Source organism: Platichthys flesus, chromosome 15, assembly GCF_949316205.1.
Source record: "Platichthys flesus chromosome 15, fPlaFle2.1, whole genome shotgun sequence".
Lineage (NCBI taxonomy): Eukaryota > Metazoa > Chordata > Actinopteri > Pleuronectiformes > Pleuronectidae > Platichthys > Platichthys flesus.
Window position 1 is genome coordinate 22,646,535 of NC_084959.1, and position 16,086 is coordinate 22,662,620.

The following is a 16,086-nucleotide window of genomic DNA, read 5'->3' on the forward strand; positions in this document are numbered from 1 at the left end:
TTTTGAGAATCAAACCATTACATATTTAGTGGTAGGTCAAAAAAAGTAAAATCTTCAGCTTTGATTAAATCACGCAATATATATCATTTTACCGCAATTTAGATTTTGCCAAAACCATGACAAATGTATTATTATCTAGAAAGCAACTTAGAAACACACAAATACGGAACGGATTGAATTAAACGTCGCAGCTTTTGTGGAAACAACTAACACGCTTACAGTGTAGAGAGAGTTCCATTATTGCATCTCCCTGTACACACAAACACATACAGTCACATCTGTAGCCAGATGTGACTGCGTGAGCTTGTTGGCAGTAGATCATGGTGACCCATGTGTCTTGACACCGCTTTTGGAATGCAGCCAAAATTGTGAACATTAAGGTCTGTGATAAGGGACAACGTGGGTTGGACTGTTAATAGGTGTGATAATCAGTCAGCAAGCGAATCAGTTTGAAATCCCTTGAGGTGTCAACCAAAACATTCATGTCCTGGGACTCAAGGACACAAGACTCCTGGGGGCGCTCACAGCAACAGCTGTGATCCAATGGGAACACACACACACAAACACACACGTAAATGATGTTCTCCCTTTGCCTCTCGCCCTGTCGCTCTGCCTAGAGCTCCTTCGCTGCATCATCATGTTTTGTACCAGCAACCTTCAGACATTACCAATAGAGCAAGGTATTTATGGAGCTTTTTTCCTATTTTTCTTCAAGACCGTGGTATTTCAGTTTGAGCACCTGACTTGTTGAATTTATGGTCAGATTGTGTATTACTTCTCATCAAAACCCTGCCCTTGCACTCAAATAGCCCCCAAAAGCTCCATAGGTATTATACAAATGACTGTAGCCAGAAAATACATCTCCACTTTATCCTGCTGTACAAACATGAATCCACACCCACTTCCTATATCTTGCACTGGTGTTCGAGTCTAGTCGTGATGTGGTGCTGCTGTATCAAGGTCAAGCCAATATACTTGCCGAGCTAATCATGAGTCAGTCTTACAAGCAAATCATGATGTCTCAACTAATTAAACTCAGCAGAAACATCAACACTTAAACAGACTGTACAACAATGATATATACATTACTGTTCAAAAGTTTGGGGCCACTCAGACAATTTCCTGTTTTCCATGGAAACTCACACTTTTATTTATCAAATAAGTTGCAAAATGATCAGAAAATATAGTCAAGACAAGCTTAGAAATAATGATTTTTATTTGAAAAATTTATTTTGTTCTTCAAACTTTGCTTTCGTCACAGATACTCCATTTGCAGCAATTACAGCAATGAAGACCTTTGGCATTCTAGCTGTTAATTTGTTGAGGTAATCTGTGGAAATTTCTCCCCACGCTTCTTGAAGCACCTCCCACAAGTTGGATTGGCTTAAAGGGCACTTCTTGCGCACCATACGTTCAAGCTACTCACACAACAGCTCAAGGGGGTTGAGATCTGGTGACTGCGCTGGCTACTCCATTACAGACAGCATACCAGCTGCCTGCTTCTTCCCTAAATACTTCTTGCATCATTTGGAGGTGTGCGTTGGGTCATTGTCCTGTTTTAGGAGGAAATTTGCTCCAATCAAGCGCTGTCCACAAGGTATGGCATGGCGTTGCAAAATGGAGTGATCGAAGGAAGGCCAGTTTTATAGCTTCTCTCACCAGCTAAACAACAGTTTTCAGCTGACCCCAAACTTTTGAAAGGTAGTGTATATATAGTAATATCTTCAAAGTAGTGTCTGTCCACTACATTAAAGTAAAAACTGCTTAACCAAATTAAAATCTGTTAAAAGATTATAAGCCAACCTATGGATCAATTCTATTAATCCACCTTCCATAGTAACATACTAAGATTGGCCAACAACGTTGTTTCTGATCACAATCATGAATGTAAATTGTTTCCATCTGACCAGAGATGTCCTCACAGCGGCGTCGGCTCCCTGCTCCGTGCCCGAGGGTCCTGGCTGACGTCTCTTCTTTTCAGACGTCAGAGGTTCTCACAGCGGATCCTTTGCTAGTCCCTGCCCCGTGCCGGAGGCCCCCGGCTGATGTTTCTCCTCTTCCGACGCCAGAGATCCTTGCGGTACCTGCTCCAGTCCCTTACCAGAGGGTCCCGGCTGACATACCTCCTGTTCAGGAGTCAAAGGTCCCTGTGGAGTCTGCTCCAGTCCCTGTCCCGCACCGGAGGGTCCCGGCAACGTCCCTCCTGTTCAGGTGTCAGAGGCCCCTGCCCGAGTCTGTTCCAGTCCCTGCTCCGCGTCGGAGGTTCCTGGCTGACGTCTCTTCTTTTCAGACGTCAGAGGTTCTCACAGCGGATCCTGTCCCAGTCCCTGCCCTGTGCCGGAGGCCCCCAGCTGACGTTTCTCCTCTTCCGACGTCAGAGATCCTTGCGGCACCTGCTCCAGTCCCTTACCAGAGGGTCCCGGCTGATGTCCCTCCTGTTCAGGAGTCAGAGGTCCCTGCGGAGTCCCATCCAGTCCCTGTCCCGCGCCGGAGAGTCCCGGCTGAAGTCCCTCCTGTTCAGCTATATGATAAACTGTCACTTTGTAATTGTTAGTCTGCTGGACAAAAGCCAAACTGAAAGCACTTCCCTTAGCCACCACGATACACTTGCAAAAGATGAAGCCGATAAGATGAACGGTTCACGATATAGGCATTCGACAGACTAATGGACAGACATACAGACAGTTTATGGAATTAATAGGTAGATATAGGTAAATAGGTAAAAACAATAAGTTGAGTGTGAAACAAGGTCTTTTTCAACGCTTCCTACATCACAGATAGGGTACACAAAAGTAAGGAACACTTATTGGTTAAGTTACGTGCGCAATGCAACCGTAAGATATTTTGGTGAGAGACAATTATTGCCATATGTCGAGTGAGGGGACAATGGCGATGTTTGATTTGGGAAAACCGAATCTCGTTTGGAATTACTCTTGAACCTGCTAGGACTGATTCTGGCAGTTTGAGCCGTTTCCGACCAATCAGAGCTCACTTCCACGAATGATCACTGAACATGGTTCCCTCGCAGTGAGAGCTTCTTGAAAAAAATGTTGCACTGCCTGAAGCATATGTATGGTTATTTTGTACTTGGTTGTTAAGGGTATATTCTGCTGCATATTTAGTTGTCAGTTATCATGATTACTGCTGCATTTATAAACTTTTTAATGTATTCATAATTTTGTTGACATTCATTTTAGTACTGTTCTGAAATTAATACATGTTGTACTGTACATGGGTTGCCACCGTGGCAAGATATTTATTTATTAACCCTAACCCTCCTCATAAACAAAACACAGGATTCATTATAGATAGTGAAACACAAGGATAACATGTCAGATGTACACAGCCCATTTCATATTGGAAACAGAGCAGGTGTAGATGCGGTACAATATCTCACTGCCTCATACACATTTGCATTACACCAGAAATGTTCTAAGAAAACTGCTCTCACTCAAGCTGTGACTCTCCAGTTTCACACTTGGGGTTAAAGTGTTTATGTTTATTATTAACATGCCATGATCCCAGGTAACAGCTATAAAATGTGTTTTCCCTAGAGTCAGCGTTTACTCCAGGTATGTGATGAATGAGCTCAGGTTTGCTGTGTTGCCTCCTAAACAAACTACTGTAGCAAATGATGTGATGGACTGTATCCATACCCTCTTTACTCAGAACAGTCGTTTTGCTTTTACACAAATAAAACTGAAGCAGAGCAAATCATTCTGAATGTCCGATATGCTCAGCAAAACCAAATTGTACCAAATTATCAAACCTTGTGCAAATAATGGACATCTGTAAAGCTGGCTCCCCATGGGACCAGGATATGGATACAACTATTCATTTGTGCATTAAGAAATTACATGTGAATTCTCGGGCCGATTATGTCAGCATCAAATCAGCGGCCAACTGACTCTAATGTGGCTTCATTCATTTGTGAACAGATTTTGCACATTTGTACAGACAACCTTAGAACTGTGTGGGCACATACCTCTGCAAATGATGCCCAGTAACGAGGCTGCATTTCTTTCTTTGACATTTATTACTAGAGCTGCTGCATTTGTGGTTCTCCAGAGCTGCTTTGGTGACAAAAGCTTAGTAAATCAGGACACAAATCTAAGGTCGTTTATGGTTATGTGCTTAACAGAAAAGCTGCACCTCCTCTCCTGAATCCTCTAACATCCTAGCATGCCTAATTTCAATCTTTAATTTCAGTCTCTCCTTCTCTCCTATTGTTCGCTTTGATTAAAACTCCCAAATGAGTAAATGTTCATTTAAATGAGTTAATATCAGCTGAGGCTCATGTAATATTCCATGACAATTACTATAAATGCTTAAGTAGTTACAAAAGAAAGAACCTTTCACTCAAAGATGAAATGAGCTTGCAAGAGTAAACACAGGGAGTAAATGGACGGGCTCCAGATGAAGTCTCAGTTAAACATAATATGTATTGCTACTGCTTTAATTTACTGATCAAAAGTACCTGGTCCCACTTTACTCAGTATGGGTGTATGTGTGTTAATTTCTCAGCCAACTGTAGTTTGTAGTAAAATGTACTGTGCAATGTTTCACAATAAAAGCCCTGTTAACAGAGGATGAAGTTCTGTCCAATAACTTGATTGAGGCTTTTATAATCATTTACAGTAATTACAGGAAATGTTTGTATAAACTTTAAAAAAGGAAGCGAGCAGAAAACAAAACTAACCTGACCATGATCAGTTATAATTATCAAACAGAGGGAATTAGTCCTGCTTCATATAAATGATCTGCACTTGAAATAAAGGGCCTAAAATCTGTTGTGAGGTAAAAATTACGTTGTTGTATTTAATGCTTAATGCTGTTTCTCAAAAATAATTTTTCAAGTTGGGTCTGAAAACCTGTCGTCTCTTAATACCTGTGTGGAGAAGTGTAAAGGACTGACCTCAGGCGTCCATCCTCTGCTGCAGCACCTCCAGGGATGATCTTAGTGATGAAGATACCAGGGTCATCACCGACGTGTGGGTTATCTGTTCCTCCAGCAATGCTGAAGCCCAACCCTGAGTTACCCTGTAACCATGGAAACCAGTGAGTGACATAGAGGTCAGCGCAACCAGAACCTATTGTTGGTCACTACTGTTGCATATTTTCTGTTTTCATTACAATAACACTTAACATCATTCCACTTTATCCCCAGCACCTGTTTTTGTACAGTGTCTGTTTTTGCAGGTTGTTTGTTTCATACTTTTATTATGTGTAGTTTTAGAAGTGTATATATTGTGATCTCTTTCTTTTTTTTTTACAGTGCTTCGACACTGTTACTTTAATTCTGTTTTTCTATTACTGCTGTAACAAGTGAATTTCCCCATTGTGTGGATAAATAAAGAAATCTAATCTAATCTAATCTAATATAGCGTCCCTAATGGCCAACATATCAACAGAAACATGAACAGTTGATAAAAGATACCTAAAATGACAGAGACCATTTTCCAGATATTTCATATGTATTTAATGAATATTCATAATGTTACAATACTTTTTACATATAGGATATCATTCTTGAAATGTCAATATTGAGGCTTGTTGTCCTTTATCAGGTTGGTTGTGTGACGTCCTGTCATTTTAGTTTATTAATTTCAGTCTCTTTGTATTTTCTGTTTCCTGTTTTATTTTGTAGTCCTGCTTTCCTTGTGTGTTTCGGTCTTTACTTCCTGTTGTTGATTGTCGTGCCCAATCCTCATGTGTTTCACCTGTGTGTAATTGCCCCTTTTCCTCTGTATTTGAGCCTCTGTGTTTCCCTTTGTCCCCTGTCGGTTCGTACTCGTTGTTGTGCTAGTGGTTTCCACACGTGGCAGATACGGTTTGTTTGTTTCAGCTGTCTCGACCAGCTTCTCCTGCTTCCTTGTTCTCCGTGCGCTTTTTCGCCAGAACTTACCTGCTTGTGTTTGTGTTTTGTTTTTGTCTTGTTTAAAGTCTTTTATTTACATTAAATACCTTTTTTTTTGTTAAAATCTCTGCATCCTGGGTCCATCTCCTCCCTCAAACCTTGACAGGTTGGTTGACATGACCTACAGTCGACCTGCTGCAGCTTTTAGTTTACGGGTTATTGTGATATTAGCTACATTAAACCTTGATCAGCATCTCATTTATCTAAAGTTTTCTAATTTCTAAAATGCATGGGGATTAAGATGTCTTTGGCTTGCTGTGCACAGACACTAATCATATGAATGACTTCATGGCTATTCTCAGGGAGAGCAGACAGAACTCAATTGTGACTCCAAACAACACAACATGACGGCATGGGCAGTGGTCAGAGGCTTTAATTATTCAGCTTGTCATTAAGAAATGACCATAGTGTTCTTCTTAGCCAAAGTCACAACCTCTCTTGTGAGGTAACCTGGCTCTTTATTATTATTATGACTTTGCTAAGAAATGTTACATTTAGACGTGTTGGCTCTGCAAATACAATCGCCTGGAAGCCCAATCACAAAATGAAAGCCAAGCTTTGATTAAGTTCTATGCTGATGGGAGCAAAAGCTTCTCTTGATTACAAAATCTACTGAGCGTGCCTGCAGGCCCTTGCTGCCTTGAATGCTGAATCTAAAAATGTCCAGCTCTCCAGGGTGACACGGGAACCGGACAGTGCTTCTCACCATCATCTGATGGCAGATGCTTAATATGGAGGTCATGGATTTGGATGGAGGCTTCACTGCTGTTTGAATCTTAGCTCCAGTGCAGGCTTTCCTGTTGGTCTGGCCTTTTCTCTGCTCGTCATTGTATACAAGTGATCCAAACTCTACTCTGCTCCTCTCTGTGCCCACTGAGCTGGTTCTTCCATCTCAGTGACTTGCAGATTCATTTGCAAGCTCACGTGCCACATCTGCTTTAGCCGGCAAATCACTAAAGGGTAGTGAAGGATAAAATTGTTTTGTGCCATGCCAAACATCAGAATGAAGTCATTTTCAAGTCAAATCACCTTCGTACCACATTGAGATGGGGAGCTGTAAAATGAGACTTCAGAACAACTGCATGTATAAGCCATATTAAATATCACTGTCATTCATTTCTTAGGAGCAATAAGCTTTCTCAGGTCAGGAGGCAAATACAGTTTTGGTTTCTAGGTATGCAGATTAATACTTGTCAGGGTGGTACTTGATAGGGTGGAAAACTGAGCTAGTTTGGGAATGTAAGTGTTTCATTCCGCGCTGGGGGCAGACCCTTGATGAAGCAGAAGGAAAGTTCCCTCTATCACATCTCTGCAATGTATTTGAAAGCCTCCAGGAAACGGTTTTACTCGACCAAAGGCACGTTCTCATTGGTTTTCAGAGGTCAAACACAGCTGCCGGATCTGAAATACTCACCCGCTCCAGAGTGATTTCCTCAAACTCATATTCAATTTCTGTGCCGTTGACCTTCGGGAACAAAAATGGAAAAGATTAAGCAAAGCAAGTCCATAAATTTCTGTAGTCCTTCAAATGTTGCTTTAAAATGAAAATACATGCCTGTGCTGTTGAAATATGTTAAATTATTTAAAAAAAAAGATGATGTTCAGTGACTCTAAGGCCAAATCCAAATACTTAAATAGTAGTGACAGGTGCTTTGTGTTTTAAAAAAGATCCCTCCTCAAGGGAAACAATTTCAGCTTATAGTTAATTGAAGTTGTTCTCACTCTGTATTTCACACTGTTGATTAATTACCATTTACGCAGGTAAAGCACATAAGCATATAAGATGCTGCAATTCAGATTCCAAGTTTAGCATCAGATATTATCATCAGAACTGTATATCATCACGGAAGCAATCAAGTCCCAAGGACTAAATTAGCCACAGCAGGAACAGTGCAGACAAGTTTATTGGATGCTAATTCTGATAAGTTTATGTCCAAACTCTGCCACATCAAACTTTTCAATAAGAGATGTTGTCTTGCAGAAAGGTCACTTGAGGATGCATGTGCTCTCCTGTCTTCAGTTCTTTACAAATCACAAAAGTGTCTTTAGCTGTTTAGCTGCCACTACTGCCAACTGTGACAGTTTCTCATCGATTCCAATCTGGTTTTGGGAGGTATTTGTTATAAATTCAGCTTCTGGATGGCACCAAAGCTCCATTTATTTAATTTGATGTAAACTACTGGGAAAAGTGTTTGACATGAAGGTCTAGAAAATCTTGTGCTGGTATTTTATTCATGGCAAATAACAATGATTGAGCACTGCGACCTCCTTTTAAATAAATTACACGATGATTCTCACCTCATTCACAATATTGGAGCTTTAAGGACCGTCTAGTCAAATGAGCTTGAAGTATTGATCTTTAACTAAAAAAACGAATAGGCACATAAAAAGGCACAAAGATTCAAACTCACGTAAGGAACTGAATCCAAAGTGTCTGTGTTGACGATAATTGGGGCAGGGCTGGCCTGTAGGAGAGAGAGAGAGAAGGAGGAGGAAAGAGTGAGACCCACCACTATCCTACTTTCACGGTACAAGCTTCTGGATCGGTGTATCATCAACAATTTAACACAATTGCATTTGCTGGATGGCACATGAATACTCCTTTCTCATGCATAGTACTCTGATAGAGTGAGTAACGCTGAATGGGTTCAACAAGAGAGGGAGATGAGAACATGGGTAGTAAATTAATGGATGTGGTTAGTTTATATTGTTCAGATGTGTAAATCTGTCACCTTACTAATAGCAAAAATACTGCACAAGCATGGTAATTACAATTACAAATTCCCAAAGGGCTGCAGCTTGTGAACCTGGAAACTATAGTGTATTGAAGGTTTGACCTCCAGTCATGTAATAATATGGCTGTCATAAATTGTGCAGCATGAAATAAAACCAATGTCACACAGCACCCCCACAAAATGTCGTCTCCTGCTCGCCTGTCGAAAAAGAGAAGAGCGTTAAAGGCAGGAATGGACATTAGATTAACTTTGACCATATGAGCCTCTCTCTCTCTCTCTCTCTCTCTCTCTCTCTCTCTCTCTCTCTCTCTCTCTCTCTCTCTCTCTCTCTCTCTCTCTCTCTCTCTCTCTCTCTCTCTCTCACAATCAGTCTCTAGTATTGTGTACAATACATCTCAGAGTGCCTCATAGACTGTGTACTTGCTGTGCATCTGACTGACATGATGTTGGGTCATCAGTCCAGTGACAACAGGCCAAGTGTCATTGACCAGAGACTCAGCCTGTCCACTAGTGTCTCCATCACAACGTTCATACGGCTTAGACCACTAGGTGCAGAGCAACATACACTGTAGGATTGGCTGGTTGTTTAATTACTCACACACAGTTAATAAATTAGCGTTCTACTATAAATTGTGAGACCCTTGTTTGATAAAATAGCCATGTGTATACACAGTTGTGATATCAGTCATGCCTCTATAAGATTCTGTGTTATATTACAATCTTTTCAGTGGACATGAACGAACACAGAGTGAATGTGTATGTGTGTTCAAAATCTACCCCTATGTCTTTTTGCTGAATTGTCATAGGTCTGGTGATGTATCTGTTAACAATATGCTCTATTTCTATTTGGTTATGAATTATATTCATTAATGTGGCTCATTCAAATAAGTGAGTCTGAATTGTGTGTGATTCTGAACATCACAGACTCAGATGTTCTGTGATGTTAACAAAGGGAGAAATATTATAGTTTTCTGACTCTGCAGAGCAGCAAAGTCAGACACTGGCAGAAAGACCATGGTGTTGTGAGAGGAATGATAAGAGGGATTAAGATGTCTTTGGCTTGCTGTGCACGGACACTAATCATATGAATGACTTCATGGCTTTTCTCAGGGAGAGCAGACAGAACTCAATTGTGACTCCAAACAACACAACATGACGGCATGGGCAGCCTGCAGTGTATTCCTCTTACTATAATTTACTGCCAACATTCTATCACTCATTTAACTTCAGCACCACAAAAGTTTGTTCAAACCCTAGCATATAGCCTCTTATCACAAACATCCACTTATAACCACTGATCTGTAATGCTTCTCACGTCACGTCACTTAAAGTCATTACAAATAGACAGAAGAAGAGAGAGAAACAAACAGACTATTGTACAGCAAATTTACTTTTATATGCAGGGGAGCAGGCAGCTCAAAATAATGTGATTGTAGGTCAGGAGGGTCATTAATCTTACTTCCATCGCTGGATGCTCTCTGGGGACCATGAGAAGTCAGCTCCTCAGCAGCAGGTCAAAAGTGTGGTATGGCATGCCAGCATTGTGAGCTGTTCCGCAGTGATATCAGGTAGGCTTACAATATACTACCGCATAGTGGCAAGATGGAAAGAGTACAGTAATTCATATATAAATATATAACTTGGATACTACTGCCTACCACAATTAAACATCATGTGTGCACACACAGACCCCCAAGAGGTAGTGGCTACTCAAGTGAGCACATAAATGGCATGCATAACTGCACTTAGGCCCATGTCTCTTCTTGTTCATGTTTCCTAACATCACCACGTGATCAACTGCTCCCAGCAGCACATTAGGCCAGTGTTCCAGCAACATTACAACACCGTGCATGAGAGGTTAACAGTATATCACACAACTATTGACTATACCAGTGATTAGGCAAGAACTGTTAAATGTGTCATGGTAGACTATTTCTATTAACAAATAAAAGCAGTTTGTTAACTCTACATATTGTTGAGCTACTATCTGTTTTGTTTGTGTGCAGACTCTATCCACCCACCCACAATAACACAAGTTCAATATCCCAATACATAAATATATATATATATCAATTCAGTCATGATCTCCTTAAAGTGGACATATTATGCCCATTTCACCCCAGTTGATATGGTTCCTTGGGGTCTTAATGAAATGTCTGTAACATACTTTGTTCAAAATAACACAAGGATAATTTAAAACAGCACCCTTTTTACACTGTCTAAAACAGCCCTCCTCAGATTGACCTGTTTTGAGTGCCCCGCCTTTCCCCACAACTTTGAGTTTTATATTTTCTTTTTTCTTCTTTTACTCTGATATTGTAATGAAGAGAAGCCAAGCCGATGATGAAGTAAGCATAAAGCCTTATTTGTACAATGAAAATCAAATTGGACACTTTAGATGTGAAAGAGTGAGTTGGTTGTCCTTCTTCAACAGTCTTTGCTCAGGTTCAGTTTTGCTCAATAATTCAGCAGTATCTCTATGTGTAGTGGCTCATGAAAACACAGAAGTGTATCAATAATTCACTGTCGTCTTGTGTAAAAATAGTCAACAACACAGCGTGGGATGTAGAGTATGCGTAGAGTAAGGGAGGAAGGATTGAGGACTGTGACAGCTAAGCTAAGCTCGAGAAGTGAGGATATGTTAAATGTGACTAAAACTATATTCCAAGTGAAAAGTCACTGGTCCATATTTCTGGCTAGCAGAGATAACATTGATGGATTCCTCAGGGACGAATTAGAAACAATGGATCATCAGTTATCCATTCAAATGTGGCAGGAGGAAATAATGATGAAGAACAATAACATTTGCATGGTATGGTTACTACTGCATACCGTGTGAAATATGTTTGCTTTAGTATTATAATGTATTTTCCCTCAATCTCCTCTTGTCTTTACACGGGACCTGTGATCCTGCCTATTCTCATTGTCCAGCTTTCAGTATTTCATAGAGAATAGGTAAAGCTGTGTGCTGCCCCTGTGCCATTTCCCTGCCTTGCATTTCCATCTGTTACATGATTGATGGCCTACCATTACACACCACTGGCCTTGCCTGAGGCAATTTCATTTGCGCTATAGTTGCAAAAACACCACCCATCCCGGCAATTAAATCCACCGTCATGATTTACATTGTGGTACAAAAGTTTTTTAACAACAAGTATATTTCCTGATGGAGAACACCTACTGATCAGTCACTCAGCTGCTGTTAACTCTCCAGTTTCATCCCATCGGGAAAAACTAGCTCAGATAATAACAAGCAGTCAAGCTTTTAGTAATTTTTGCACATTTATAGCAAATGACTCACGGACACACAAAGAAGTTAACAAAGGGTCAAACACCTACATACAAGTATATAGAATCTAATGTCACTAATGAGGGGATTTCTGCTCATTGAGCCTTTAAGTGAGAGTAAAATCATGTTAAGAAGCATTTTGTCACCATGGCTACCTTTAAAGCTGCACTGTCCCATAATTTCTTTTTTTTAAAAACACATCGGAAGAGGCAATATCTAATGTTGGCTTTGGTTCCCTTATCACTTGTATTCAACCATTTTGTGGGCAATGATACATGAAAATAGGTTTGAAGACATCTGTGTTGCGCAAAAATACACATTACATGTTTATTTGGTTGGTATTTTTACAGCAAATTAAAGGGATCATTGCTAGTTTATACAACTAAATAGAGCTTGATCAATTTGCTTGAACACATATCACCGCTCATATCTGTGTCATCATATGTATGTCAGCAGCTAAGTATCAAAAACATGTATGATAGAATGAATTAATTGATTAGTTGATAAAGAATGTTAATATATCTGAAATACTGAAGTCAGTATGTGCCTCTATACAACACTAACTGCTGAATTCTGCATTTATCCACAACCATCTTTAATACGTCACTTACTTTGCAGATTATGTATTCACATAATCAAACAATAAAACAGCTGCCAGCCCTAAGATATAGTTGGGTTTTCATGACAAGGTGAATCATGTTGCCTATTGTCAATCAGTAAGAGACAAAGCCAAGCACATATGTAACAATCAGTTAATGAAGTTTGCTCATTTCATAATGTACTTCAAGAAAATGACAATAGCTCCCGAGCAAACCTTTAAATGGCAACAGGAAAAACATACTAGGACAATGCCTGTAATTCTTGCCACACCCATATTTTTTCCCAGGACTTGAGAATCTAGCATCCCTGTCAGATTACAAGCTCTGATTACTGATGCTTGACAGACTCAGTTCACCGGTTCCCCCTTGAAATCAATTTGATCAATGCTATCAAATTACCAGATCCACCCGATACTCAGTAACTACTGGGCGTGTAGATGATAAATACGAACTTAACTAACTTGTGATTGTAATGTGATTGCAAAGTTTTGATAGAGCCTTGTGCTTTAATTTACGGATGCTTTCCCCCGTCCTGGTGTTTACAGGGAAGTTTCTTGTGTTTGGCACCAAATAAGGAGAAGGGTTGCCAAGGCTGCTGATAAAATGAGGCAACACAATCGAGACGCACATGTAACTAACAAAACACTTTTCTTACAGGGAAATCTGATCCAGAATGTAATTAACACTGAAGCAACTCCATACTATGGAAATCTTTTCTTTAAGTTATTAAAGAAGGAAATAAATTAGGCCATTACGGGGGTTATTAATTTTATAAAACATTTCTATATCCCCTTAACAAGCCCAATCAGGAAGGTTAGGAAACTTCCAGATCCTCCCACCAACTTTGGGCAGATGCACAGACAAAACCTCCGAAGATATAGGTCTGTACTGCAACTAAAAAAATGACATATAATAACAACATTTGTTTCCTTCATCAAACAGCAAAGCAACAAAATCGACATCACAATTTCCCCAGCATTTGCAGACTTCAGCACTCTCCAACATTGGTCCTCACGATCATAGCTGCTGATGTCCTCTGATAATAGCATAGATTTACCTGATAAGGCTCCTGCCAGCTTTGGACACAGCCAGACTCAGAGGGCCACAGGTTGCAGCTCCCCCCCTTGCCTCTGACTGCCGCCAAGCGGCCTGGACTCCTGGAGGACATGCTGTCTAAATGCCAGGCCGCCTTGCGACCTCCATTTCGAGGAAGTGTGGCACCGCCAGGGATGGATCCGTAATGGTATCGCTGGCATGGGTGATGCTGATGGCGATTGCTGGGGTGCTGATGATGCCAGCTAAAGGAAGATGGCTCCTCTCCACAGTCCCCCCTTCCGTCAATGTCCGCAAAGCAACTCTGCTGCTTGTTCAGGTAAAGAGTCATGCTGTCACCCAACACTAACCTCTGCTTACTTAAACACTTCCTCTTTTGCTTCTTCTGTTGCTGAACTGGTAGAGTCGAAAAACACAAGTGCACAAAGACACAGTACTGCCTGATGTATGAGGCTCACTCTGGCAAAAGGAATGATGAATGAACCAACGGGCTGGCTGCTGTAGCTATACAAGCTACAGAGGGGTGTGTGTGTGTTTGTGTGTCTGTGTTTGTGTGTGTGTCAGAGCTTCTGGAGTGGGAGAATGATAAATGAGAGGAAAAGAGGGAGGGAGAGAGAGAAAGGGGAGGGGGAAGGGGGAAGAGAGATAGAGAGGGATAGAGGGGGATACAGGAAGAGAATGAAATTGAGTGCAAGGGAGAGAAAGAGGAGAGCCAAGTGAGAGAGGACTTGGGGTATGAGGAAAAGGAGGGGGATGAATAAGAGCATGATGGGAAGGAGCGAGGCAGATAAGAACAGCAGGAGACAAGGAAAGAGAGAGAGAGAGAGAGAGAGAGAGAGAGAGAGAGAGAGAGAGAGAGAGAGAGAGAGAGAGGGATAAATTACTGTGTGTTGGCAGTGCTACTTGACAGCATCCGCAACTCCAGGCAGAAACCAGGGATGTGATGCTGCTGGGAATTGAAGGCAATGGGAGCTTAAACTACAAAACCCTGGACTGATACTGAAGGAGTGGCTGAATTTGAGCGGATTAAAAATATAATCAGTATACAAAAATAAAGAGAAACGACTTCTAACAGTGAATATATAAAAAAGTTTTCGAAAAAACGATAGGGTCAATGCAAATAAGCAAGTACATAAAATACGTGGCTGCAGGCATTATGTTGTGGGGGGTTTCTGTCAGACTGTTCAATTCACCTTTACAAGAAAGGTTGCTCTATCATTTTAAAGTATTTTTTGTCCATAATTCCCAAGAATGAATTAGTTAATTATGAGACATTTTCAGACAAATGTCAATCAGGATAAAATGTTGAAGTAATTTCAACCTATATTCAAAAGGTCAAAGGTGAACTTCACTGAGACATCACAATTATCGACACTTTCCGGGTAATTATTCATCATCAGAAGTAGAAACAGATATTGTGACCATAGTGGTTGGTGGAAGCAAACGGCAGGAATTATAGTTGTTTACGGCACAGTATTTCTTTACTTTCTTTCAAAAACTTCCTAAACACAAAAACAGATAGGATGAGAGTAACGTTCAATGACTGCCACAAGCCACTAGCCCACAGATGGATCTAAGCCTTCCACACCCAGTCTCACAGCTGAGGAGCACAGCAAACAAAAAGCATGCGAGGCAGTCAAATTACAGAAAGCATGCTAATTCAATTCGAACACAAAGTGCATTTCTTGACTTCCATGTCACCCATTTCCTCAGTCAGATGAAATCAGGGTCAGAGGGACGCAAATGCTGCTAAAACATCCAGCTGCTTTAGCATCAACATCATCTGTGATGTGAGAAAGGGAAATAATCTGTATGCCTCACAGCACCTGAAATACACAAATACACTAAATGTTTAATCTGAATCTTCAATTGGAGATGATGTCACCAACAATTAGGGGTTTAGCTCCAGAGAGATACCTAGTTTTTCTACACACAGTGCACCGTCACATGGTCTGTTAGGTGATGCTTGAGTATGTGTGGGCGTTATCATTACCCATTCCATCTACCAGAGGCGACAGCCACAAAACAGTCAGTGATGAAGAATAATACCTCATCAGAGCTGACTGAGGCAGTGAAAAGCATGCCCTCAGAGAGAGAGAGCATCAGTGGGCAGCCTGAGTGTGTGTGTGTGTCACACTGTTATGAAAGACGGAGTGTGTGGGCAGCAGGGGGCATGATCGGATGGATGGTTGGTTAGTCAGAAATCAACAAACACAGACCTCTCAGCTCTTTCTGACATCCCTCCTTCATCCTGTGTATTTTCAGGTTTGCCTATGTGTCTAATTTCATTATGTTGTGAAATTGCTTCATTGCTTGGCTCTTCACAGTCCCATTTGCTGAAGAAGACAGTCAGCATTAACCCACAGGATACAACATGACCATTATTTTATTTTTGTGGGGCTAAATAAATATGGTATTTATTGACATTCATTAACTACATGCGTGTCCCGAAACAACATTAAAACCTGACACCAGTGACCAGTTTGTGATATA

General features: G+C 40.8%; 1 protein-coding gene across 4 annotated transcripts in view; it reads right to left on the reverse strand.

The window, feature by feature from the left end:
* dlg2 (discs, large homolog 2 (Drosophila)) overlaps positions 1-16,086 on the reverse strand; it is a 133,987-nt gene that overhangs the window by 40,829 nt on the left and 77,072 nt on the right. For all 4 annotated transcript variants that reach the window (XM_062405437.1, XM_062405439.1, XM_062405441.1 and 1 more), the window contains exons 6-8: positions 8,329-8,382; positions 7,332-7,382; positions 4,916-5,040 (exon numbers count right to left, since the gene is read on the reverse strand). In XM_062405437.1, coding sequence (XP_062261421.1) covers positions 4,916-5,040; positions 7,332-7,382; positions 8,329-8,382 — 230 coding nt within the window. The remainder of the gene's footprint in view (positions 1-4,915; positions 5,041-7,331; positions 7,383-8,328; positions 8,383-16,086) is intronic.